The sequence below is a fragment of the Mya arenaria genome, chromosome 15, assembly GCF_026914265.1.
Source record: "Mya arenaria isolate MELC-2E11 chromosome 15, ASM2691426v1".
Classification (NCBI taxonomy): Eukaryota; Metazoa; Mollusca; class Bivalvia; order Myida; family Myidae; genus Mya; species Mya arenaria.
This window is the reverse complement of record NC_069136.1, coordinates 43,945,503-43,973,127: the sequence shown is the minus strand read 5'-3', so window position 1 is coordinate 43,973,127 and position 27,625 is coordinate 43,945,503. Positions and strand designations below refer to the sequence as shown.

At 36.3% G+C, this 27,625-nt stretch overlaps 1 protein-coding gene across 4 annotated transcripts; it reads right to left on the bottom strand.

Annotated features, from left to right (window-relative positions):
* Positions 1-391: 391 nt before the first annotated feature.
* LOC128219809 (uncharacterized) lies at positions 392-9,382 on the bottom strand. Of its 4 annotated transcripts, none has more exons than XM_052927845.1 (4): positions 7,300-9,382; positions 6,881-7,077; positions 2,176-4,027; positions 392-1,780 (listed from the first exon to the last, which is right to left on the bottom strand). In XM_052927845.1, the coding sequence occupies exon 3, from the start codon at positions 3,942-3,944 to the stop codon at positions 2,289-2,291; it is 1,656 nt and encodes a 551-aa protein (XP_052783805.1). In that variant the 5' UTR covers positions 3,945-4,027; positions 6,881-7,077; positions 7,300-9,382; the 3' UTR covers positions 392-1,780; positions 2,176-2,288. The 4 variants fall into 4 exon arrangements, with proteins under 4 accessions (XP_052783805.1, XP_052783806.1, XP_052783807.1 ...); XM_052927846.1 differs by having other exon boundaries at positions 8,486-9,382; XM_052927847.1 differs by having other exon boundaries at positions 9,116-9,382.
* Between the last annotated feature and the right edge of the window lie 18,243 nt (positions 9,383-27,625).

The window sequence follows — 27,625 nt, the reverse complement described above, 5'->3', positions numbered from 1 at the left end:
GACAATAATCCCTTGGAAGGCCCTTCGTCTATCCACATCCGGCATATGAGTTGCAAAAAGCTATTGTACAAGTTTACAGTCAAGTTTTTATCGACGTATATTTATTTATTTATTGCTTCCAAATCTTTCCAAGGAATGGTGAAAAGTCTTGCAATTATTTAATTAAGTTCGCAAAGGGCAGTAACTTGTTTATTACTCTGGCAACTATATACGTTAGAGTTATGTTATTGAAGTTTATATCCACGGTGGCTCTCTATGTATTATGCAATATTAAAGAACGGTCAGACGGACATGAGGTAGTACGGACGGACGTACAGACAGAAGGGCAAATGACCTAATGACACTCGCCTTTTTACAGGCCTCAAATTGATTATATAATTCAATATCAAGATTCAAGATTTCATGATTCAATATTTATTAACAAAAGCTCATGAAGGCAATGGTCAACATTAACAAAAAATATTCAAATACAAACTTTTAAGCTAAATCAATGCATATATAATACAAAATGAGATCATTACCCCAAAATAAGCATAACTAACGAATAAGTATAAAAACATCTACTTAAGTTAAGTAATTCGAAATAATTCATGTTTGTAAGCGATTAATCAAAGTTTGTTTTTAGGGTTGTTAAAGACATGACTATGAAAGTATGTTATATTCATTGTAATTTACGTGTATACTGTCTCTTTTAACTTATTTTGTGCAACTATATTACGAGATAGCTACAACAGTTCTCATAACATTATAATTATTTAAACAAATATCCGTAGCTCTCTACATCAGACAGTCTATACAAAACGCATATACAGTGAGCTTAAATAATCTACTTAAATATGCACTCATGTGCTACTGTTAGTTTATTGCCTAGTTTGGTTACATATTGCAAAGAATCATTGTATATGCATGAATCTGTAAGTAATGATAAAAATTATGTAAGAATATAAAATGTTTGTCGAATAGAAAAGAAAGATAAACATTGTATTAATACGCACGCATGTCAAATAATCTAATTAAAATGTAAGAGTTCATATAACAAATAATTTATACTCAATGTACTTAACATATCATTTAATCATATGATCTGATCTATTGTAGAGGTTTGCATATTCGGTCTATCTATAAAATAGGGGTATTTGTATGCATGTCGGAGTATGTTTAAAAAAGTATTTGATCATTCAGGAATTGAACAGGTTTAAAAATTGGTTTATAGGAAGGCAAGCGTTTTTAGATCGTCTCGCTGTCGGCAAATTATTCGTATTTTAGAATCAAATGCGTCAAATGGAATGAGAAATAGCATACAAAAACATGCATAACAAAATGATGATTGCAAAGCTAATGAAAATGATTATAGTTGAATCGTTCATGTCACCATGAAAGGGTTTATTGTATACTACTAGTTTTTAAACATTTATGCATCAACGTGTGGAGTGTTTGTTTATTCATTATAACATGATTTACGTCATTTATATAACCGAATTAATCATAGTCGACATTTTAAGGTAATGAAACGAAATAAAGAAATAATAAAAAAATAAAAAAAAACATAGGTCTCATTTTCCGTCACCGCCGGAAATCGGTAAAAAACATCAAACCAAAATCAAAACCACGTTGATCCGACACACCTTATCGAAATCGACATGATATCAAGTTGTTATCAGTATCTTTGGTAACAATATCTTTACATCTGTAGGGCTTTCAAACAGGCTATAACAAGACCCGCTGTTGTGCTTGTTCTTTGGCGATTTCTCTAGAAATGTGTCGGGATGCATATCTTTATCTGAAATATGAAGCAGACAATCGGTGTTGGTATTTTTAAGAAGGTTATGACTGCTGATAGTACCAGGGTGTACAATTTATTAACTTATGTACTTTGTAGATCAAATTATTAATATAAAAATATTTATATATAACTTAACCAAAAACTGATATCACTTCATAAAGGACAATTTTGCATTACTACAATCCAAAAGCGTTAAAGACACGGTAACAAGGGGCCATATCAAATCTTTTTATATAATACTATTAAATCATTATATAGTTGTCAGACATCCAAAGGTCGCCTATGGTTTGCCGAATACCTTAGCAAAGTTTGGCGACCACAATAACTCAACGACTGAGTATTTTTTCGTTCTCATGTGACTTAGATGGAAAGAAAACAACAACCAAAAATACCTGCATCTGTGTTGAATTTTTAATCTTGCTCACAGATTGTCTTTTTCAGAAACAACACCTTTTCCATGCAAGGCTCATCGATCAGCTGTGTTGCCATGTCGGCTCTTTCTCTCTTAGGTCTGCAAAACGCTTGATGGTATTGTTGAACCGTCACCCAATCGACGTTTAGGTCGACCGAAAAAAAAACGCATAGTGCACTTTCCAAGTCTGCAACAAACCAAATGTATGCCAAATGTTCTTGATCCTGTAGTATCCTCTTTCCGACATACTATACCATCAGTATTCTTAAGAAATGCATGGTCTCCGACCTCAATTTCGCTTGCAAGATGTATATGAGTTGTTCCTAGCATCATTTTGACTGGTAGACTACTGTGGGCATTTCCGTAAGTAGGTTGAAACTGTAGAATCTTTGCCCAGTAGCACATCTGATCTGATCTATTTACCACCGGTCCCCATTTGGTTTCGTTTATTCTCATCCTTGCACGTCTAACCGTTTCTTCTGGAGTATATCTTTCCAAATGGCTGCAGTCATATTTCATCATGGGGGTATGTGACAGTGCGTACTTCTCTTCAACAATTGTTCTTGTTGCAAAAGGATGACTTGTGGAATAATGTACAATTTTTACCCCAGAAGATGTTTTTTCTGTTACTATGCCATAATGTTTGAAGAACCAGTACTCAAACGACACGACTTCACCGAGATGTATCTCTTCAAGAGTTATCACTCGTTTGCCCTCGATGTCAAATGGACTGTAGATTGCCCGCACGATCTTCGGCATTTCCCACTGAGTGTACAGTGACAGAAGTATCACAACGACAGTAAGTCCACTGGTTACCACTGTAGCAAGAGGGATAGCTAGATTTAGCATGCAGAAAGTAGCAGCAGATGTTGAGGCGAACACCGCAAAACCGAGCCACACCTCCAACACTTTCCTGCGTAGACAACAAGGACACATTTCTGAGCTTTTATGCAAGTCTCGGTAGTACATTGTCATAACAATGGAGTACAGCAACGTTACTACAGCTGTCCCTCCGAGGACAATTCCAGAAATACATTTTGAAGCCGTTACTCCTAAGGCAATTTCGTCCAGAAACTCTGAAGTGAATTTAGCTACTATTCTGGCTATTAAACGACCGCCTGGTCCCTGCAGTTTGTTTGCGGTTTGTGTTGCTCTGCTAAAAATGGAATCCACTTGTAAGCTGTGATCTCTTCCTAATACACAGCATGATGCGAAATGCTCACAATTTCTTTTAAATGCATTGTATCTATTCGGCTCCGCATTCGCTAGTTGTTTTTCAGCTGCTTGTGCGACATCTTCATATGTACGTTGCACTCTCTTATAGTTTACAATCCATACGTAATCTTCCCGGAGGTCATAGCAAACATCTTTCTCCGTAACGTGACGCTCCTTGTTATTTACATGTATTGTTCCTAAGCGGACCCTATGCTCATCCTCGACATCTACCTTTGTTATGATGGCATGGTGTTTGTACAGAAAAGGAAATTTTGGAACCCGACTTCTTATTTTGCGTGTCTTTCCTCCTGGAGTTGTTATGTGCTGTCCGCGTTTTAGCATAGAAGTATCAGTCACTCTCTTCTCTTCAGAGCAATGATAACATGTTCCATGTTGGGAGGCTTCAGCGGGAAGAGTTTGTTCAATGCGTTGAATAGCTGCCTCAATTGAGGCTGCATCTTCTATATTATAATTTTGTTGCAAACCGCTAAATTCCTTTCTAGCTTCATCAAAAAAGGAAGAAGTGCTTGGCATGATGGCTGGTAACCAAAGTCATGAGCTTTAAATATAATATTTGGTTGCAATAGTTGTATCTCATAAAAACGTAGCCATTCTTGCTGAAATAAATTACAGTAAGAGGGTTACTTTAATAGAAATGACTTGTGTCGCATTACACTTTTTGTTTTAAGTCGAAAAAAATCCATATTTAAAAGTACTATCTATATTTAATACTATCTTAGTATCATCATTAGCAGCGTCGACTGCAGCAGCAGTAGAAGCAGCAGTATCAACCTAAGCAGCTACAACAGAAGCAGCAGCAGCAGCAGCAGCAGCAGCAGCAGCAGCAGCAGCAGCAGCAGCAGTAGTAGTAGTAGTAGTAGTAGTAGTAGTAGTAGTAGTAGTAGTAGTAGTAGTAAAAGATGTAGTAGTAGTAGTACTAGTACTAGTACCTCTACTACTAGTACTATTACTACTACTAGTAGTAGTAGTAGTTGTTGTTGTTGTTGTTGCAAAAACAAAAAGGAAAAAGCAGTTGTTGCAGAAGCAGTAGCAGTAGCTGTAGTTGTAGTAGTAATTTTATTCTCATACTATGTTCTGGTCATGCATTTGTAAACAAAGACCAGAGAAAACGATACTTAAGCCATTCAAATGATTAATTATTTCTATGTAAGAGGCTAAGACACCATTAAGTCCCGAAATCGGAAAAGACAGCATTGCACGGATAAATGTGTCGTAAGCGATGTGATACAACATCTTACTTAATCAGTGCTTTGCACACATCGATATTAAGTGTGTACCATTTTCTCTTATTTCTTACAGTTCAATCATCTTGTGTCTATGCCCTTTAACACGAAGAGTGTTTCATAACAAGGAGGACGCCTATACTACTGAGATCGAACAGATGACATTATAGGACTTCTGTTTGTTTCTTCATTTATTCCTCACAGAAGGTATTGTTAGTATTTTGGTGAAAATTAGTTCCTTTGAAAACTGCATGAGATTCGGAGAGCTGACCGTACAAGACTATGATATAGCACTGAAGCATTGATAAGTGTTTTAAAATAGCCACTACACTATGATTACGGTGATAGAAAATATAGCGTTATTCTGCAGTGCTTTAATTCTTTGTCATAATGAAAATTGTTTATTGACAAGAGAAGTACCCATTATACAGGAACTATTGATGCGATAACATTGTTTACTATTGATAGTTGATAAAAACATTTTAACTCTTGATCGGAGTGAGACAAATCCAAACCCTGGCCAAATAAAGCAAACGCCTATATTCGATAAATGTAGCATTTAGTTTAAACAGTTTTTATTCCAATTTAGCATGTCGCTTTTTTACCTCAATCAATTTTTGAAAAACTGCAGCTTATTTTTGCTTTAAGGTATAAAAGCAGGTAAATATATACAGTATTTGAGTTAAGTCAACTTACGAAAGAAACGAAAGAAAAAAAACACTCATAAACATAGTACAATCTAATATGATATCAGTTGTGCAACAAAATAAAAGCATTGTCTTTATAACTCATGTCTAAAACATTCCGCTTAAATGATGAGACTGAAATTAAAATAGTCAAATCCGACATAAACGTCGTATCAAAAGTGCTTACTCCTTATCAGGCAGCATTTTGTCAAGAAATTTCAGCTATATTTTTTTATAAAATAACTATGTACTTATTAGACATACATTGCGTCTTCGTATATTTTGAAATGTTAATTTGTCAAATTTTTACCGTTCAACTGTACAACAATCCAATAACAGCCGAGAGCACATACTGCTTTAAGATGTATTTGCGTTAACTTAGATTGCATGAAAAACAAGTACCCGCAGGAAAAAATTACCCCGTCTTAATATTTGGGGGAAATTTAAGGACTGAATTGAGTGGGTTATGAACGCAGTTGGGCTTGTTAAGGTGTGTGGAGACCGACGGATCCCCGATATTGACATCATTCACGCAATTCATTACTCTTATTTACACCTAAAGAGCATTATTTATTTCAATAATTGTAACCTTATCTCTGTTATTCTTTTTTCTCCCATTACGTAAAAAGAACGACCAGAGCGTAACCCTAAACAGCTTATCATATTGCAAATAAGCGTGAAAATATAATCACTCCATAATTGATCCGTTAAATCGCTTTAAAAAGTAAACAAAATAAAACGCTAATGACAACTTTTAATTTAACGTTTCAAAGATTAACAGTTTCCGTCAAATGTGTTAATGGCTTGCTGGCACAATACAATATAATTCTCGATGCAATATTTTGACATTTTGTTTAAAAAATATTCTAATGTCGAGAGAAATAACAAGCATACACCTCAAACTCTTTTAGAGAGATATATTTATAGCAGTTCTTGGGAAAAGCAATCCGTCATTCAAACTTGACAAAAATCTGCTTGAATATTATAATAGATTCTGCAATGCAGCTTATTGTGCTACAAACCGTTTTTGTTCTTTCGACTGCTTAAAATCAACACATATTCAGCTAATCTATATATTACAACAAATACAAAAAAACGCCCGCACATTCATTAAATGTATACATAATAACATCACGATCATTGATATGTTATAATGATAATGAGAGTAATTGAATGAAACTACAAAGGAAAGCCCTATCGTAGTAGTCAAAGGATCTTAATGCAGAATATCTTTCAACAAGGACAAATTATAATAGAAAAATAAATTGCTCCAATTAAGATCCAAATACAGGTCGTACATTTGACCCATTAAACAGAGTAGTTTCATATTTCGATGGCTTTCAAGTAGTATAATGCTTATTTAAATAAAATTGATTATGATAATAAATTCATTTATTGAAGGTTGCACATTAAGCTTAGAAACGTTACTTATTTACGTAATGATCTTTTCAAAAAGAAAACAGCAAAAAAACATGCACACATGTAAGGCTTTCAAATGGTTTAAGACACAAACGCAAAGTAAAATAAAAGAATCCCCTACCTGAAGATTACAACAGACTGCAGGCAATCGCTATCATGTTGCCCGAGGGCGGCTGGGCTTTATAAACTATCTAATATCGACCAACGCACTTTTCCCGAAAATGATTTTCACAAAACGATCAGATATGCCACTTTGCATATTCAAGTGATCTTGTTTACAATTTTGAAAACCGATGTCACGAATAACCTTGAATATACCTAAAAATAGACAACATGCAATTGATCTGTATTTCGAAACTACGCTGTATCTGTTTATAAGGTCAAATTCTAGAACAGTTTTGAAACTCGAAATATCTCCACTGCTCAAGTAAATGAGAAACCAAGGTCAATTGATCAGTGTTTTGGAATTACGTATTAGATGTTTATTTAACCATATTCAACGAATTAAAATTGTACAGTTTTCAAAAAATGATAATTAACCTGTGCTGAACATTATTAGAGATATCTAGGTCACATTGACCGACAAAAAATACTGTTTGCAGGCTTTGTTCTATCGTCAATTTTACTCTTTTTGAAGTGCCTTGTTCTTATTTCGAAACCTATTTAAAAAAAAAAAAACGAAAATAATATTTTCATTTCAACAAATTGCCTTAATTGCAGAGTTCACAAATGAAAATCATGAAGATTTGATAATAATTTATATTTCATTATGTCTTCATTAAAACATTTCGAAGTTGCTATTCTTCAAGTTATTGATAATATCATATTTTCGACTCATTCCTTGTAAAAAAATAAATACAAAGGTCTCAAAAATCAACATTACTAAATTGTAGTTTTATTTTTAGGATTCTTTTAGTTTGAAGGCTGCCAACATATGCACCCGATGGCTTAAAACATAGATCCAATCTTTTGATACTGTTACATCTTTGTCCAGTATCACACTTGATCAGCAGTCCGCATTTGGTTTCGTTTGTTCCCATCCTGCATGTCAACCGTTTCAACGTGAAGAAATGTGTTCAAAAAGGCTGCAGTCATTCTTCGTCATAGGGACATGTGGCAATGAATTATCCGCTCCAACAACAATTCTTCTTGCAAAAGGCTGACATTTAGCTTAATGTACATTTTTATAACCATAACGATGTGTTTTTTTCTGTTAATAAGCAAGAATGTACGAGCGATACGAGTTTTCCCGGTTGTTATGTCTGCTTAACCCTCCATTTGTTTGTTGTCCATTTTACATAGACTCGATACTATCGGCAACGACAGAAACCCACTGGAAACCACCGTAGCAAGTGGAACAGCTAGGTTGCGAAAACACATCGAAACAGAGCCACACCTCTTTCACTTTTCTTTGGACTTAACAAAGACACATGCCCGAGTGTTCATGTAAATTTTGGTAGTACGTCATTGCAGCGATCGAATACAGCAATGTTACTACAGCTGTCACTCCGAGGACAAAATCAGAAGGTTGTTTAGTCCAGAAACCCTGAAATGACTTAATATTTTGGCTACTAAACGGCCGCCTGCTTCCTGTATATTGCTTGTAAACATTTCTTCGGTGTTAACAATGTCCACCACTCGTAAGCTATGATCCCTACCCAATACTCAGAATGCTGCAAAATGCTCGCAAAATTTTGTAAATAGTTGGCATCAAAGTATTATTCACCTTTTTCATCTGACCAATGATGGCATGTTCACTGTTCGGAGGTGTGAGCGGGAAGGATTTCTTCCAAGCTTTGAAAAGCTTTCCCAATTGAATCTACATTTTCTATATCAGTTTTGGGTTGCAATTCCGAAATTTCATCGAACTTCAGAAGAAAAAGTATCCATCATCATCATCATCATCATCATCATCATCATCTTCTGGATATTATCAAAGTTTCACATAGTTTTCTTGGCCGTGCATTGAAACCCGTTTTATGGCTCTCCTCCTTTTTCCCGGGAGGGGTTGCTGTTGCCGTTGTTGTTTGGGGGGATTGTATCGAAGAATCAAAGAACAAACAAACTTTTCATTTTAACATTAAGTGCAACACAAAATAAACCCAAACATTCAATACTTATGCTTTGTAATGGTTTTTGTGTATCATCGAGGGGAATGGAAAAAATAGATTATATTAATCCACATACAGTCATACATTAAACCCATTTAAAGAAGGGATTTCTTATATTAAAAGCTTTTAAATAAAACTATGCTTATTAAATTAAATGAACATTCAACTTGTTTATTAAACCGCGCGTTACTTTGAGAGTCAAAAAGACATTACTTATATTCAAGGTGAATAAAAGAATCGCTTACCTGAAGTCAAGAGCTGGTAGCTGATAATCACGATCCTCTACTGCTCCAGGACGGCTCGGGGTTTATTTACCATCTACCAACAACAAACAGGTTTTCCCCTAAATGATATTAATCATTTTTATGGAAAGGGTAAAATGTGAACAAATGAACTAATTTGTAAGAAGAATCTGTGCTTTTCAGGAATGCAACCTTGCATATTTAATTGTGCTAGTTTACAATTATTTATAAACTATGTCTCGAACAACATTCAATTAAACATAATATAGACAACATATAACTGATCTTCACATCGGAATTACTCAATATCGTATGTTTATTAAGTTAAATTCTAGCACAGTTTTGAAAACATGACTATTAATCTCTACTGCGCAGTAACTTAAGATATCAGGTCGATTGTACTGTGTTTTGAAATTACGTATTAGATATTTATATAATAGCCATTTTCAAAGAATTGAACTAGGACAGTTTTCAAAAAATGACAATTAATCTGCGCAATAAGTTCTACGTCTAATTGACCAACAAGGAAATATTCGATGCCTGATTTGTGCCATTTCGTGTTTTTGTTTTGAACTTGGACGATTGGGTTGTTCAAAATTTACTCTTTGACTAGAGTGTGGTTCTGATTTCAAACCCTGCCCACTAAGTAAAATATAAAGTAAAATATCTCAACAAATTGCCCTAATGTGAAATTGCAGATTTCACAAGTGAAGAAAGTACCGTATGTATAGTTATGACATGCATTTGAATGTAACTTCGTCCATACTTGTCAAAATTTAGCTTTTCTCTACGATCATGTTTTATATAAAATATTGTCTATTATAGGCCCGGTCACACCGCCCGAACTTTGTTGGAGCGTTCCTTGAACGGTAGGGAGAGGGGACCGAATTTCGACAACGCTCGTCACCGCGCAAAAAATGGGAGAAAAATCGAAAACACTGGCGTTGCCTTAGCGGTGCACCGCTGAAGCCGGTGTTCCTATAGCGTTGGCTTAACGGTAGCGAGGGTTGATTTAGCGGTGACACGAGCGTTGATAGAGCGGCGTTCTACGCATGCGGGCGTTGGCTCGGCGGGGGTTTAAAGTTGGTTTAGCGGCATACCGCTTTTGACTAAGGAGCTGAACGGATCGCTTTGATAGAAGTTCTGATAGATTTTTGATAGAAGTCGATAGTTGAAGTTCATCATGCCACGTGGACAAAAGAAGAGGAAGGCTGGAGAAGGAAAGGCAGCTGCCTCCAAGAAGATCATTACTGAGCAGGCAGCTATACCAATGGAGTCAGGAAAACATATGTGGCCCACTGGTTGTGTCAAGAAATATTTAACAACGTGTGTAAAGTTTCAATGCAATACAGGATATATTTGCTGAGACATTCACTTCAATATGGTTACATGCAAAACCTTAACCAGAATTTCGTCAAATAATAAAGGGCAATTATTTTGCATTAAATGCAAACTAAAGTTATCTCACTTGATTCATTACGTAGGTTGGATGGTTGAGTACCATTGTATGAAGTCTCAATGCAATATCTCAAGTAATTGCTGAGATATTACCCTGTGTGTGCTTACACGTAAAACCTTAACCAGAATTTCCAAGTCGAATAATAAAGGGCAATTATTTGCATTTAATGCAAACTAGAGTTATTTAATTTGGTAAATCAAGTAGGTTAGGTAGTTGGTAATGCATGTCTTAAGTTTCAATGCAATACATGAATTCTATTACGTCATACTATTTCCGGAATCAAATCAGATGTGCAGTGACCGTATAGTAATCAATCAGTGCGCTGTTGTAACTCGTACAGTGAAGACCTATTCACTGAGTTACACTCGACCGTGATGAAGTTTGCTTCGTCGATGTATTCTTAGGAATACGGTTATACCTCTAATTTTGAAACTATTTGGTAGTTTCTTTTTTATTAAAGAATAGAAGTTTTTCAAGATATATAACTAATATTCGTATTAGTTTAATTTTGTTCTGTTCGCAGAAGTAATTTAACACGTATCGTAAAAATTTACATCGTTTCTTTGCTATTTCCGGCATTGCCGAAAATATCCCCTCGTATGTAATGGCGGACAAAGAAGTCCAAATTTCGAAGAATGCTGCGGCTTCGGCCGTTTCTAGTGGAAAGAAAACGTCGACAATGTCGACGAAGATTTCACTTGAAAAAGCGGTCTCTTCAACTACTCAAAGTAGCTCAAAACCCTCTCAGAAAGACAGTAATGGCGGAAAAATGAATGAGGTGCTTGAGATACTGCGAGTACTCAACTCGAATGTGAATGCACAAAATGCCCGTCTTGACAAGCAAGAGAAGTGTATAAATGACATTATGAATTCTGAGTGGCCCGATGAGGGTCAACATGACATTGATGTTCCGTATGAACAAGATGAGTTTGAGGGACAATTTCAGTCTGAATCCTTCGGGGAAAGTTTCAGTGACACAACGGAGAATCAGTCGAAATCTATTTTCAAGAAACTGTTTGACAAGTTTCAGCAAAGTGAAGTAGTAGATGCGGAAGTACTTTCAGATTTAGCAAATCTGGTAAACAGTTCATTCAGAAATGGTTTGTCGGAGGGAAATCTAGAAGAAATTCTAAAACAAATACACAGACCGCAAAATTGTGACTCTCTTGTAAAGACGCGGGTAAACCAAGGTATCTGGCGCTTGCTTAAAAGTTTCACACAGGCAGAAGATTGTAGGTTAAGTTCACTTCAAGGTGTACTTTTGAAGGCATCGATGAATATTGTAAAACTGGTGGAAAAGCTGGGAACAGCTGAAAGTGAAACAGACTGAGCATGTTGAATTAGGCACCACAGCCATTGCTCTCCTTGGCCACGCTAACAAAACGATAAATTCAAAGAGAAAAGAACTTCACAAAGCAGACTTGGACTATAAATACCACTATTTGACTTCGGCATCTTTGCCCTACACCGATTTATTGTACGGCAATGACAATGACGTGAATAATAACGTCAGAGAAATCAATAACATGAACTGAATTGGTAAAGCCACAGGCCGTGGTGGAGGTCCGATGAGAGGACGGGGCCGAAGAGGGTTTAACCCATACAATTCGAGAGGCCGAGGCTTCCGTGGTCGTAATGGTTTTCAAGCCCGCACAGAATCCCAATCCATGACAAAAAACGGAAAATTTCCACAGAAGAAGTAGATCAGGTCAGTACCTTTCGTGCAGGTAGATTACAAGATTATGTCAAAAATTGGAAAAAAATTACAAGTGATGAGAATGTTTTAGATATTATTGAACATTGCCATATTGAATTTATAAAAGGGGAAAACCCAAAAAACTCTATCTGTTATAGAAGTAAATTTTCGAAAACAGAAGAGCAGGTGATTAGCTAAGAAATTGAAAATTTATTGGAAATGCAAGTCATTGAAGAGGTTTATCACCATCCAAATGAATATATTTCTCCAATTTTTGTCATACCAAAACGCTCTGGTGAATACCGGATGATTCTCAATCTTAAAAATCTCAACAAATATGTTGAATACCATCATTTTAAAATGGACACCTTTGAATCTGCATTAAAATAGGTAAATCCAAATATGTTTTTTGCTAGCACTGATATCAGACATGGGTATTACAGTGTACCAATTGCAGTTGAAGATGAAGTCAAGTTGAGATTTATTCATCTTGGTAAGATTTACCAGTATCGAGCCCTGCCAAATGGTATTTCCTGTGCGCCAAAACAATTCACAAAAATGATGATGCCAGTTTATGCATCTCTGCCCATGATGGGACACAAAAATTCAGGTTATATTGATGATTCACTGTTAATGGGTGATACATATTCTGAATGTGAGCAAAATGTTCATGATACTGTCAATCTCATGACGGAGTTAAGATTCATGATTCATGAAACAAAATCGGTAATTGTTACAACTACAAAAATAACATTTCTTGGTAATGATATTGATTCAGAAAAAATGGTGGTAACGTTACCATCAGAAAAAGTGGAAAAAATAGTCCAATCATGCACAGATTTGCAAAAACAGGATAGAGCAAAAATTAGAGATGTTGCTAGGATTTTGGTGTCATCCTTTTCGGCTGTTGAGTTTGTCCATTGTTTTACAGAAATGTGCAAAAATTCAAGCACTTCAACACCATGCTGGTGATTATGAGTCTATGATGTCTATCTCAGAAAGTATAAAAAATGAACTCTCATGTTGGATTCAAAATCTTTCTCACCAAAATAGACAGATTATACATGGAAATCCAGATCTCATAATCACCACAGACGCTAGTTCGTTTGGATGGGGTGCTGTTTCAGAGAATGAAAGCATTGGTGGCCGATGGGATGATACTGAGATTCAGAATCATATCAATGTCTTGGAATTGTTTGCTGCAAGCCATGCTCTCAAGTCATTTTGTAAGACAAAATCAAACATCCATGTACAAATACGTTCTGACAACTCATGTACTGTTGCATATATTTGGCACATGGGTGGTAAAATAGAACAACTTAACAACATTGCAAAGCGTATGTGGCTCTGGAGTAAGGATATAGCAATTTGGCTTTCAGCAACACATGTTCCTGGAATTGCAAACGAGGCAGATTTTAGTTCAAGACATTTTAATGAAAATGTTGAATGGAAACTGTCTAGCAGAATCTGTTTTTTCAGAAGCCGTAAATTGTTTTGGTTTGCCGGAAATTTACATGTTTGCTTCTCGTTTGAATAGGCAATTGGATCGATTTGCTTCATGGAAACCAGATCCAGATGCAGAAGCAGTTGATGCTTTTTTTCTGTGGATTGGATAACACAGAATTCTTTCACCAGTATTCTGGAAATGTTGACTCACGATCCATTCATTCTGAAAGTGGACCAGGACACATTGAAATTACCACAAACATTGAAAGTGCATCCTTTAGTCAACAAACTACATCTAATGCTATGTCGTATATCCGGAGATCCTATGAAAAGCGAAACTTATCTGAAAAGTCTATTAATATCATCATGGCCTCATGGAGAAAGACTACACAGAAGCAATATTCCACGTACATTAACCGATAGATTCACTTCTGTCGTGAAAGAGAAATTGATCCACTTCAAACCCCTATAGAGTACTGCATAGAATTTATAACTTAACTATATGATTCAGGATTGAGCTACGAAACATTAAATACTGCAAGAAGTGCTTTATCAAGTTTATGTAAAAAAACAAGATGGTTATAATGTGGGAAGCCATCCATTAGTTAGAAGTTTTCTCAGTGGTGTTTATAACTTGCGTCCAACTAAACCAAAATACAAAGAGACATGGGATGTGTCAAAAGTTCTGTGTTATTTGAAAACTCTGACACCAGCAAGACAGTTGTCATTAAAGATGCTATCTTACAAGCTAGTTATGCTTATAGCTTTGACTCAGGCAAGTCGAACCATTCTATTTCTTTGTTGACACTTGATAATATGATGAAAGACAGTGAGTCTTATGTGTTACACTACTCTGGGCTGTTGAAACAGTCAAGGAAAGTAAAAGTTTATCCGATTCTAAAATTAAACTGATATACGCTAGATAGCGAAATTTGTGTATATAGTACTATTGCAGAATATATTGAACAAACTAGTGGGTTACGTAATGGTGTTAAACAGTTAATAATTAGTTATATTAAACCACACAAACCTGTGGTTTCAACAACTATAAGTCGGTGGATAAAATTTGTGTTGAAAGGTTCTGGCATTGATATTGATACATATAGCTCTCACAGCACAAGAAGTGCTGCTTCATCGAAAGCGAAAGAAAGTAGCTGGTTGGTACAGATACAACGTTTGCCAGATTCTATGACAAGCCCCTGGAGAGAGAAAGTTGTTGCTCCTTCCAGGATGTTGTTTTACAGTAAACAGGTACCCTTTTTTCTACGAATGTTCGATGTTTTTGAATAAGTGCCTGTACGAGATTGCGCAAGTCATTTTTGTTTGCGTTGAAATCTCATTTGAGTCCGGAAATAGTATGACGTAATAGAATTCCCCCAAACAAACGAGACTTACCTGTAAGTAGAAGTTGGGTTGGAATTCTATTAGTCATATTTCTATTGAGGGGATCAAATGCCCACTGCATTAGGTTCTTGGAAGGTTTTTGATCTGAACCCACCCCTTTTACCTCCAACTGTTGGAAAAGGGAGTTAATTTATTTTGATCCCTCAATGGTTTGGGACAAATATTCCTTGCGCTTTGGCGGATAATACTGATTGATTACTATACGGTCACTGCACATCTCATTTGATCCCCTCAATAGAAATACGACTAATAGAATCCCAGCCCAACTTCTACTTACAGGTAAGTCTCGTTTGTGTGGGGAAATTATTTACCGAGATAATGACTTAAAGGTGCTTGCATGCAAAACCTTAACCAAGGTGTGACGCCGACGCTCGGGTGAGTAGTAGAGCTCTCCTTATTCTTCGAATAGTCGAGATAAAAATAAACAAGAAGCGTCACAATGCATAAAAGCAGTGGTTCAATGATTGACAGAAGTACTTTAGTGTTCATTGCAAAATTCAGTTTCAACCATTTTCAGTAACAGTCACCTTGACCTTACCCCACAAAAGCAATTCAGTTCAAGGTCTCAATTAACTCTTAATACCATTTTTCAGTCACCTCATCTGAAGTTATTCAGGTTCAACAGTTTTTCCATTTTAGTAACAGTGACCTTGACCCACCCAACATAAAAAGTAACCATCAAATTTTCTTATAGATGAAATTTTGTCAAGATATGCCAACCCTAACTTCAGTGATTCAGTGTCAATGTCAATCCTTACTAAAAATATTCAGTACTTACTAACAATTTTACTATTTCTAGCAACAGTGACTTTGACCCAAAACATAATCCCTTGAAAGGTCTCCTTTAAATCTCCATAAATACCAAGTTTAGTAAAGTAATTCAGTTTCAACTGTTATCTTATGTTTAGTAACAGTGACCTTGACCCCCAAACACAATTCCTTGAAAGGTCTCGATTCACAATCTCATCCTACATATAAAGTTTGGTCACAGTATGTCAAATCAAGCTAAAACTCGAGATTGCTTTTTAAAGAAGAGCTGGTCTCCCCTTTTGTGTGGTCGAAGTTAGAAAAAATAAATGATTTGTAATTTTGGACTGGAGACGAACCAACAGTGAAGATTGATTTATTCACCCGTATTAAATAGTGAACCTCTACTTCGACCATGATCTACTGACCTCAAAATCAATACGGGTAGTCTACTAGTCCTAACCAACTAGCATACCAAGTATGAAGTTCCTGGGTGCAAGCGTTCTTCATTTATTGAGTGGAAACGAAGTGTGACGTACAGACTAATACAAAATCAATAGGGATAATCTACAAGTCATGACCAACTTGCATACCTACTATGAAGTTCCATGGTGTAAGCGATCTTAAGTTACTGAGCAGTAATCGTTCCTTCACCTCAACGTCACGGCGAGCAATACCTTTGACCTCAAAATCCATAGGGTTCACCTACTAGACATAACCAACTAGCATACAAAGTATGAAGTTCTTGGGTGTAAGCGTTCCTTAGTTATTGAGCAGATGTTTTAGCTTATGGTCACCGCCAACATTTTACCTGGCAACAGCGACATTGACCTACTGATCTCAAAGTCAATATGGTTCATCTACTACTCATGACCAACTAGCATACCGAGTGTGAATGTCCTGGGTGCAAGCGTTCTTTAGTTATTGAGCGGAGACCGTTTCTTAACCTCAACGTCAAGGTGACCTTGACCTTTAAATAACTTATCTCAAATCACTAGGGTTCATCTACTAGTCAGGACCAACTAGCATACCAACTATGAAGTTCCAGGGTGCAAGCGTTATTTTGTTATTGGGCTAAAACCGTTTCTTCAACTCAGTCAGGCTGAAAATGTTACCTTTAGACTATTTGCAAGGTTTTTTGTTTGGGCTCTGTGACCTAGCTTTTGATCCCAGATTACCTATTTTCGAACTTGAGCTAGAAATCATCGATACAATCCTTCCGACAAATTTCCTGTATTTATGGGCTGATTTAAAAAATGTTACCTTTAAGAGTGTTAACAAGTTTTTTTTCTATATTTGTGTTCTGTGACCGAGTTTTTGAACCCATATTCAGACTTGAGCTAGAAATCATCAAAACCATTCTGACAAGTTTCCAGGATATTTGGGCTAAAAATGTTACCTGTATAGTGTTAACAAGGTTTTCCCATATTTGGACCCTGTGACCTAGATTTTGACCCCAGATGACTCATATTCGAAATAGAGCTAGAAATGATCGAATCGATCTTTAAGACAAATTTCCAGGATATTTGGGCTGAAAAAGTTACCCCTAGAGGGTTAACAAGGTTTTTCCATATTTGGACTCTGAATACAAACTTGAGCTAGAAATCAACAAAACAACTTTTCCAGCAAATTTCCAGGATATTTGGGCTGGAAATGTTACCTCCAGAGTGTTTACAAGGTTTTTTCCATATTTGGGCTGTGACCTTGTTTTGACCCCAGATGACTCATTTTCCACTTTGTTCGGGTAATTACTGGGACAAACATCCTGACAAAGTTTCGGACAATTTTGGCAAAAATATAAACACTAGATTGTTAACAAAGTTAACAAAGTGTTGACGGACGACAGACAACGGACATTCATTGATCCTAATAGCTCATCCTCAGCCTACGGTTAAGGTGAGCTAAAACCCAGATTGACCTAAACATTTACCCTACCCTAAAACTTTAACTTACGTTGCTTAGTCAATCAGGGGCCATTAACTTGTATTCAGAATAATATGGAGTTATGTAAACTCATTTTGTGATGGTTCTTAACAACTGTGGAGTATCAAGTCATTTAAAATTTAGGATATAGAAGTAATTGATAACATGCCCAACCTGCGGCTGCCCTAAAACTGTAAGTTCCATGGTCAATCAGGGGTCATAATATGTATAAATGATATGGAGTTATCGAACCTCATCAACTGATCGCCCTGAACAAATGTGTGAAGTATTAAGTGAATTGAATGAAGGGTATTGGAGTTATAAGTGAAAATCCCAACTTGCCCCAAAACTTTAACCAAACGCCGACACTGTGGCGATTAGTAAAGCCCTCAGTATTCTGCGAAAAGTCGAGCTAAAATCAAAATCTAGACTATATTCCAAGTTTGAATAGGAGTGCTTTATAAATGTGGTTGCTAGACTGTTCACAGCCGACAGTGGACAGATGAGAGCCAATGTTTCTTTCAGCTCATCATAAGCTAACAAATATAATGACTCAATGGCCAACCATATGAAATGGCCAACCCATCACCATATCTCCCTACCTTTATGGTGGGAGATAATACTTTTATTTTATTCATCATAATAATCAATACAAAATACATTGTACATATAAACAACACTGTTCGTGGTCGATTCTTGAATCTCCTTGCAGACGAACCATTTTAATTCTGCAAATGAAAAAACAAAACAAATTAAAAATATAAAAATTAACTGTAGCATTTCATAACTCATATTATTAGAATCAGAATTCACAATATATCTTTTTTAACTTGTGGCAAATAAGTTTAAGACACATATGCTCATTGCTTTGTGAAATTGATGCCCAAATATCATAACTGTTCAAAAACATGCCTTCAAAATGACTTGACAATACACAAATATGTCAAACATTATAAAAAAAAGTGATTTTACTAAAAGCAAACATTCTAAACAAGTGTTATATGGCTTAAAGAAGGTTCACTTTTGGAGAAAATAAATGCCTACGGTTGATCTGCAGTACTGATTGACATGATGTATCCTACAGTGCTAACAAACGCAATAGAAATGTCAAAGACAAACATTCAATTGGTGATCTACTGTTTGTCCTAATGACTTGATCTAGATTTAAGAAAAATAAGCATCATGACACAGTTACAAGATGAATGATTGATTGGACATAACCCAGAATTGATTTTTTTTCTTTTAAAGGTGTTACAAAGATTCAGGACCATTAGACCTTAAATGCTTTAAAACCTTACCGGACTTATGATGTTATAATCAAAGTTGACCTTAATGCAGACCAGGTATGATTTGATTACTTCACATTACAATAGCTACCATGTTTCACATGCATCACTTACATGTATTGTGTAGCTATCTTTTAATGTAATGTTTCACAGCAAACATGGTGCCTGCCTGCATGCAATTGTCAACCTCCAGATCATTTCCTCACCTTTGGTCTCGTGTCATCCATGTCTTAAAAGCGCTGCTTCATTGCTTAGTTGCCTGGAAAAGGTGGGAAAATACTGTACACATTTAGAGAAAGATACAAGTGAAGTCATAACCTGGCGACCTATTGTTTGACCTGATGACATGTATACACAAACTTTACTTAGATTTCATAGATTTTTACTAAAAACTTGTGCAATGTTTGATCTAAAGACCTAGCCACATCATTGCCCAACAAAACCTATAATTCAAGTTGACCTGAATCTTATTAAAAACAAAAGTTTCATGAAGACTGAGGTAGAATTAAGAAGAAAATATAGCCTATACTGGAGTGTAAACAAGAGTTTTAAACATTTCAACAAGTGACCTACATTCTATTAACTGGCCAAACATTACCTGTCAGCAGACTTGACCTAACTTCAACAATGACACACACATAAGTAAGTTTCAAGAATATTGGAAATGAAATGTGGATATCAGTGTCTACCAACTACATTCTGTAAATATAGAGCAGACATGATTAGACATCCACTGATCACAAAGCTTCCTTGTTACCTCTACATGAACCCCTTGTATTGTTCAACAGCCTTTAACTGTTATATCTGAAAGGAATCAAGGTGCATACCTGCATGAGAGTCCACCCACAGGTAAATTCTGCCACCTTGGGCCTCTCATCATTTAAGTATGCATAGAGTGCGTCCAATGCCTGAAAAGTGGAAAATACCATGTACACTCAGAGTTGGCAACAAGCGTGAGTGGTTGTAACTTGGTGACCTCCTTTTTGACATTATCAGATTTGACCTAGTTTTCACAAAAATGATCATTATGACCACGTTCAAGAAAGACATTTTGACTGGACATGACCATAATCAGCATTGGCCTGGATGTCATTGTAATGTACACAAAACTTAATGAAAAAATATTAACATTGTTCCCTCAAGATTCTTAAGGTGTAAAAAGGGTTGTGGAACATTTGACCTAACCATCTGGCTCCTTTATGACTCACATGGCCTATACTCAAGGTTGACCTAAATCTCATAAAGATACACATTCTTAGTTTCTTGAAGAATAAGAACACTTCTGCCATCACAGAAGTGATGAATACCACAAAAAGCCAAATGGTCACAGCTATGGTTCAAGTTGGACTTTTTAGACAATTATTTACAGGAAAAGGTCCATAACTATTTCAAAACAAGTGAAATGGCACACTAATTGAAGTTGCAAAATTTGCCATGCTGATCAACATTCCTATGAATTTTAATGTATATACAGTAAAACTGCAATTGCTCGAGGACGCTGGGGTCCGAGCAGAAACCTCGAGAACCGATGTTTCGAACGACCCGAGTTTCATTTTTCCAGTCTGTTATTAAATATAATTATTTCGGTGCATTTTAAGTTTGAAGTCCGATTGTTTACTATGACGGTGATTATGTGTTGCGTTGTGGAAATCGCTCATATGTTGAAAGGCTGCTGTATCATACTCAATGTAAAAGAAAAAAAATTAAATGAATAAATAGTTATGTTTATTTAATTTTACAAAAAGCACATGTTCTAAACAATCAACATTTAGATATGACAGAACTTAGTATGGCATAAGCCAGATTAAGGTTTCGCAAAATCAAGGATTGATGATTGGCGCATCTTGTCTGTTTCGCAAAACTGTTCAAACTCAAAAATTATCTTCTCAAATGCCATTATCAACTATTAGTCAAGTCAAGTCAAGTCAACAGTCATGCAAAAACAGTGATAAACAGTTTTTCACACCTTATATTTCCTTTCAACTGTCATTACAATTTTTAGAATTTGCGAAAAATCTTTACACCTAGCAATTTGTTTATTTTGGAACATGCGTTTGGGAAGAAAGTGTGATATTATGACCTTGAGGGAGCCATAAGACCTTGTGCATGATTTGTGTTTTTGGGACCGGCTATTGTGCTCGACTCCTCGAGTTATTTCGGTTTCAATGCAGTGTCAGTATATTTTATAAGAAAATAGAAGGGAAAATTTTCAGGACCAAGCTCCGACCTCGAGGGACTGTCGGTTCATGAACGACCGCCTGTTTGAACGACTGCAGTTTTACTTTATAATACTTATGGAGCTACACATGTATGAGCATCCCAAGACTTTTGTCAGACCTAAACATTTTCTCATCCTTATCAACATTTCTATTTCATGAGTGTATGTGCAATAATTTTGTAACTACACCAATCACAATATTTTTTAAGACCAGTTTTTACTAAGTCAAGGGTCATTACTCTTTTAAGACAATGTTAAAAGTCAGACAAATTGCAGACGCACAATTACCTATGAGGTCCAACATTTCTAAAAAGTTTCATATTTGCAGGTGCAATACTTTAGTAGCAACATGCAACACAAGATATTTCAGTTAATTTATAACTTAATAAAGGGCTAGAACTCTTGTTTAACACAGTAAAATGCAACACAAGTTGTGTATATCCAATACTTTTGGAGCAACATGCATCACAATATGTTGTGACATGACATGATGGTACAGGACGCCATGCACAACTGGTATATAGATCCCAGATCAACTAGAGCTGTCACAGGAGTGACGAATAACCCCCAAATGCCGCCTGGACACAGGAATGGCAAACCATTCCATTGAAAAGAGGCCATAACTCCAAGGTTACTGCACACTGCATCTTCTTTTATCATGCATGTATTGTTTTATTTAAATCTGTTGAGTAATTTAGAAGTTACACTGCTGACAAGAAAAATTAGCTGATGCTCTGCTGATCTCTTCTGGAATAAGACAAAACGGTTTTTCTATTTTCGTAACAGTGCACGAAAACCTTTACTCCACTGGCCCCATTTTCAATCACAAGCATTGTCTTCACAGAGGCTGCCTACACAGCAAGTTTCATCACAATATCTCATGCCCAATTAAAGTTACGAAGCTGAAACCATTTTTCTATTTTTAGTAACAGTGACCTTGACCTTGGCCCCACCAGCACCAATATCAAACTTGACCTGTATCTTTTGATGTTACACCTGTGTACCAAAAAAATTTCTAATCTGTCTAGCCTTTCATGAGTTATCGTCCGGAAACCATGAAAACCGACAGACCGAACGACGTTCAAATCCGTTTAACCTTTCATGAGTTATCGTCCGGAAACCGTTTTTCTTTTTTTAAGTAACAGTGACCTTGACCTTGGCCCCACCAGCCCCAATATCGAACTTGACCTGTATCTCCTGATGTTACACCTGTGTACCAAAATCTTTTCAAATCTGTCAAGCCTTTCATGAGTTATGGTCCGGAAAACGTTTTTCTATTTTTAGTAACAGTGACCTTGACCTTCGCCCCACCAGCCCCAATATCGAACTTGACCTGTATCTTCTGATGTTACACCTGTGTACCAATTTTTTTTTAAATCTGTCTAGCCTTTCAGGAGATATCGTCCGGAAACCATGAAAACCGACCGACCGATCGACAGACAGACCGACCGACCGACAAGCTCACTAACTTGATCTGTATCTTCTGATGTTACACCTGTGTACCAAAAATTGTTCAAATCTGTCTAGCCTTTCATGAGTTATCGTCCGGAAACCGTTTTTCTTTTTTTAGTAACAGTGACCTTGACCTTGGCCCCACCAGCCCCAATATCGAACTTGACCTGTATCTTCTGATGTTACACCTTTGTACCAAAAAAAATTCAAATCTGTCAAGCCTTTCATGAGTTATCATCCGGAAACCGTTTTTCTATTGTTAGTAACAGTGACCTTGACCTTGGCCCCACCAGCCCCAATATTGAACTTGACCTTTATCTTCTGATGTTACACCTGTGTACCAAAAATTTTTCAAATCTGTCTAGCCTTTCATGAGTTATCGTCCGGAAACCATGAAAACCGACAGACCGACCGACCGACAGACAGACCAACCGAGAAGCTCACTCCTATATACCCCCTCAAACTTCGTTTGTGTGGGTATAATAATATCCGTCATGTGTTTCTGTTCCGGATAAGAAAATCCGACCCGAGGGCATGCAGCATTGCCATTGGGTCTGATTTTTCCATCCAGAACAGACACACATGATATATATTATTTAAAGCACACCTTAAACTACGTTTTTTGTATATTTCACCAAATAGCGCGTGTGATGATGTTAAATGACGTCATGAAGCACAGTATTCACTGCATACATCAATAGGTTCCTTCGATATCACATCTTTTAAGTGATATTTTGTTTAGTTTTGAACGTATATTTTTGTAAAGTTAATTCATCTATTGAAATCTCATAATTATGCTAAAATAAAGTGTATAATAAAAGAAAAAGAAAGTATTACGTCAAAGGGCTTGACTCATCTGGCATGGGGGTGGGGGTGCCAGATGGAATATTCTAGCACAGCTGAATTCACCAGAAATGCCTATCCAGTGTGCTAGAAATATCTACCTGCCCTCTACTACAGTCTTAACAAGCTTTTCAATCATTTCACCTACTTGTAGCGACTATTTTTTACCAGACATAACCTATAATCAAATTTGTCCCAGCTTTAACAGTGACAAGTCCTGACCAAATTTCAAGAATATTGTGAAACATATGTGGATCATCTAGAGACAGTGTTCCCTAACTAAATTTTGACAAGGCATGACTGTATGCCCAAACACAATAGCTCCCCTGATACAGGTAAATGATCCATTATGTTCCTGTCTATTACTGTATTACTTTAAGAAAACAGGGTGCATACCTGCATGCTACAGTCTTCCCAGAGATCTTTTAAAAACACTTTTGGCATCATGGCATCCAAGTCTGTACAGCAGTAGTTATTTGCCTGAAATAAGTGAGAAAATGATAATGCATTAAAGGTAGGGACATCGGGGATGCACGAGACACATTATATGTACCGAACAAAGTAATATTAAAATGTCTCCATGCAAATCAAAGTTACAGCCCGGACAACACCATCTAAACTCTATGTGCCTATAATTTATAATCATTCCACACTGATTAAAATCTCACTGATTAAAATTTAAGTATAACCTGAAACTTTGAGGTAAGGCCGTTGGTCTTATGATAATACACTTTTATGTACCGAACAAATTGATCTTATAATCCCACAATGCATGAAAAATTTACAGCGCATTCACAGATAATTAATCTATATAAATATATGCAAGATTCATTATTAAACTCTTATTTTTGACCTTGAACTTTGAAGAAGGGTCATGGGTCTTTCATGCAAAATACTACCCTTATGATTGCCATGTGCGAATTTAAAATTATGACAAAATCACAGCCTGGACAAGACCAACTATATGTACTGTATATGCATGTATGGAGAATTCAATAATGATAAACCTGTAAGTGTGACCTTGATCTTTGTCAAGGTAGGGACATGGGTCTTGCTTGTGACTTGTCATATTTAAGTGCTCAACACATGTGTGAAATTTTAAAGCAGCCCTCTCACAGATTGATAACTTTTTTCTACTTTTTATCTTGGCATGAGCCTATTTTTGCTTAAATAAATAGAAACAATTGATGTAAGACTGTTGACAAAAGACTAAGAGAAGATTGCAGTTTTCATATTAATGTTTGAAAATAGATTGTGGCTCAAAGCTTTACTAGCGCTTTAGGAAAAACTGAGATCTATTCTATAGTGAGTTATCTTATATGACAGAATTGAAGGCACTGATGCCAAAATGAACTGAGACCGAAAAATAAATAAGGTCAAAACTGGTAATTTGTGAGAGTTCAGCTTTAAACTAGAGATTGTTATTTTTTTTAAAGAGCTTGTCTCCCCCTTTGTGTGGTCATAAGTGAGAAATAATCAATGATGAACATAAAATTTGTACTTTTGGACTGAAGTCAAACAAACATAGGGGTCATTTTCTGGTCATGACCAACCTGAAGTTCCTGGGCCCAAGTATAAAGTTCCTGGGTCCAAGCATTCTTTAGTTATTGAGCAGAAAGAAGTGTGAGTAGGCACTGGTGACCAACAAAATTGTTTTTCATCTGAAGGTCACTGTGACCTTGACCTACTGACCTCAAAATCAGGGGCCTTCAACAAATCAACGCCAAAACCAAATATGAAGTTCCTTTATATGAGTGTTCTTTATATATTCAGCGGAAAGTGTTATTTTTTACCTTAAGGTTTCCTTGACCTTTGGCCTACTGGCCTGATAATCAATAGAGGTCAACTTTTAGTCAACTTTTAGTCATGACCAACTGGAATACCAAGATTCAAGTTCCTGGGTGCAAGCATTCCTTAGATATTGAGCTGAAACCATATTTTTACCTTAAGGTAACTGTCCTTTGACTTTGACCATTTTGCATATTAAATATGAATTTACTTGGTGCAAGCATTCTTTAGTTATTGAGCAGAACTATTTTTCAGCTTTAGGTCACCGCCAACATATCATTTTTCACCCCTAAAGGTGACCAGGACCTTGACCTTTGACTTACTGATCTCAAAATCAATAGGGGTCCTGTAATAGTCATGACCTACTTGCACACCAAGTATGAAAACCCTGGACCCCTAGGATATTCAGTTATAGCACGAAGACCGTTTTTTTCACCTTAAGGTCATTGTGACCTTTACCTTTGATGTACTGATCTCAAAATCAATGGAGGCCATCTACTGATCATGCTAACCTGCATACCAAGTAAGTTCCTAGGGCTTATCCATCGCAAATTCTTAAGCGGAAACAAAGTGTGAAGTATGGAACGACTTACTTCAAAATTCCCTACTGCATCACAAAGTTACAGCCTGGACACGAAGAACAATTCCATAATGATAAACCTTTAAGTGTGACTGTGACCTTGTCCTTTGAGGTAGAGATGCGAGTCTTGCACACGACATGTCATCTTGATCTACAAAGCATGTGTAAAGTAATTTCAAAATATTTCCTTGAACGACAAAGTTACACCCCTGACACAGAAAATCAGAGAGACAGATCAACAAACAGACGGATCAACAGACAGACGGCACCAATTTAATATGCCCACAGCAGTAACAGACTGCCATATCCCCTGCCAAATCAGTATAGAAGAATCTCAAGTATTTGCTAAGCAGGGAAAGTTATTAGATAAGACATGATAAATTCCAGAGAAACCAGTGTCGTCAAGCACAGCTTTATAGATTTGCATGTGCCAGCTAACGGGAGAAGAACAAAAGTCGAACAATAACAGAAAAGTACATGCAGGGCAAAAATTAAATTAACGCAGATTTATAACAAGAGTTAGGGGTTCTTTTCAATGCAGACTTCCTGAACATGATCTTTCAGTATATAGATTTTGAAGTTTATATCACTGACTTTTGAAATAATGCTCCAGACATAGTTATGGTACCAGGGCCTTAAAGAGATTTATCTGTATATGAAGTTTGAAAGCAATACCTCAAGAACTCTGAGTCATGCTCTGTCCAAAAATTGTTTAAACAAAAGGATCAACAGGGTTTTGGATTTGAAATGATATATGGATCTTATTGATAGGGTTTACTCCCTATGGGAAACCATATTTGAATTAGATTTCCAAAGACAGTCATTTTGAGTAGGTTTTATGAGACCTCTATTGCATAAACAAAGTCAATCTCAAGTTTTCACAAACTAAATGTTGAAGAGGCATGACTAAATATCCAAAGATCACAACATCTCCCCTGTTACATGTTTAGAATCTATATGTATTGTCTAACCATCTTTTACTGTATGATTTTACAGTAAACAAGCTGCATACCTGCATAAAACAGTCATCGCAGAGGTCAACTTCTGCCATCGGTGGGTCACTCCTCATCTTAGTCTGTACAACACTAGACCAATGCCTGGAATAAGTGGGAGAATACCATGTACATTCAGAATAAGAAACAAACTAAAAATCAATTGACCTCAATTTCATAACAAGAGGCCCAAGGTGGCCCAATGTCACTCACCTGATTGGACAAAGGGTTCTAAAGCTTTTGATTGGACAACATACTGGACCCCAGCCCCCTAAATGTTTGTCTGAATAAAAAACATGACAAATATGTATTTATTTAAAAAGTACCATAACGCACATTGTTTCTGTGAATATGTACATTAAGTTTGAAGTTGATATCTTCATTGATTGTAAAGCAATAAAATGTTTTAAAAATCAACAAAAACAATAAAAGAAAAAGAAAATTTGATAAAAGGGTCATCTAATGAACATGACTTTGAAAATGTTTTGAAATCGGGCCAAGGAATTCCATAAAATAATTTATTGAAAACTAGCCCCGCCACTGGCGACCATGTTTTTTATAAATCACAATGGGGTGATGGAATTTGTTATATGGTTGACTAAGGAACATTTCTTTGCAATTATTTTTAATTTGGGTAAATGGTTTCTGAAGAGAAGATTTTCAATGTTTCCCATGTGGA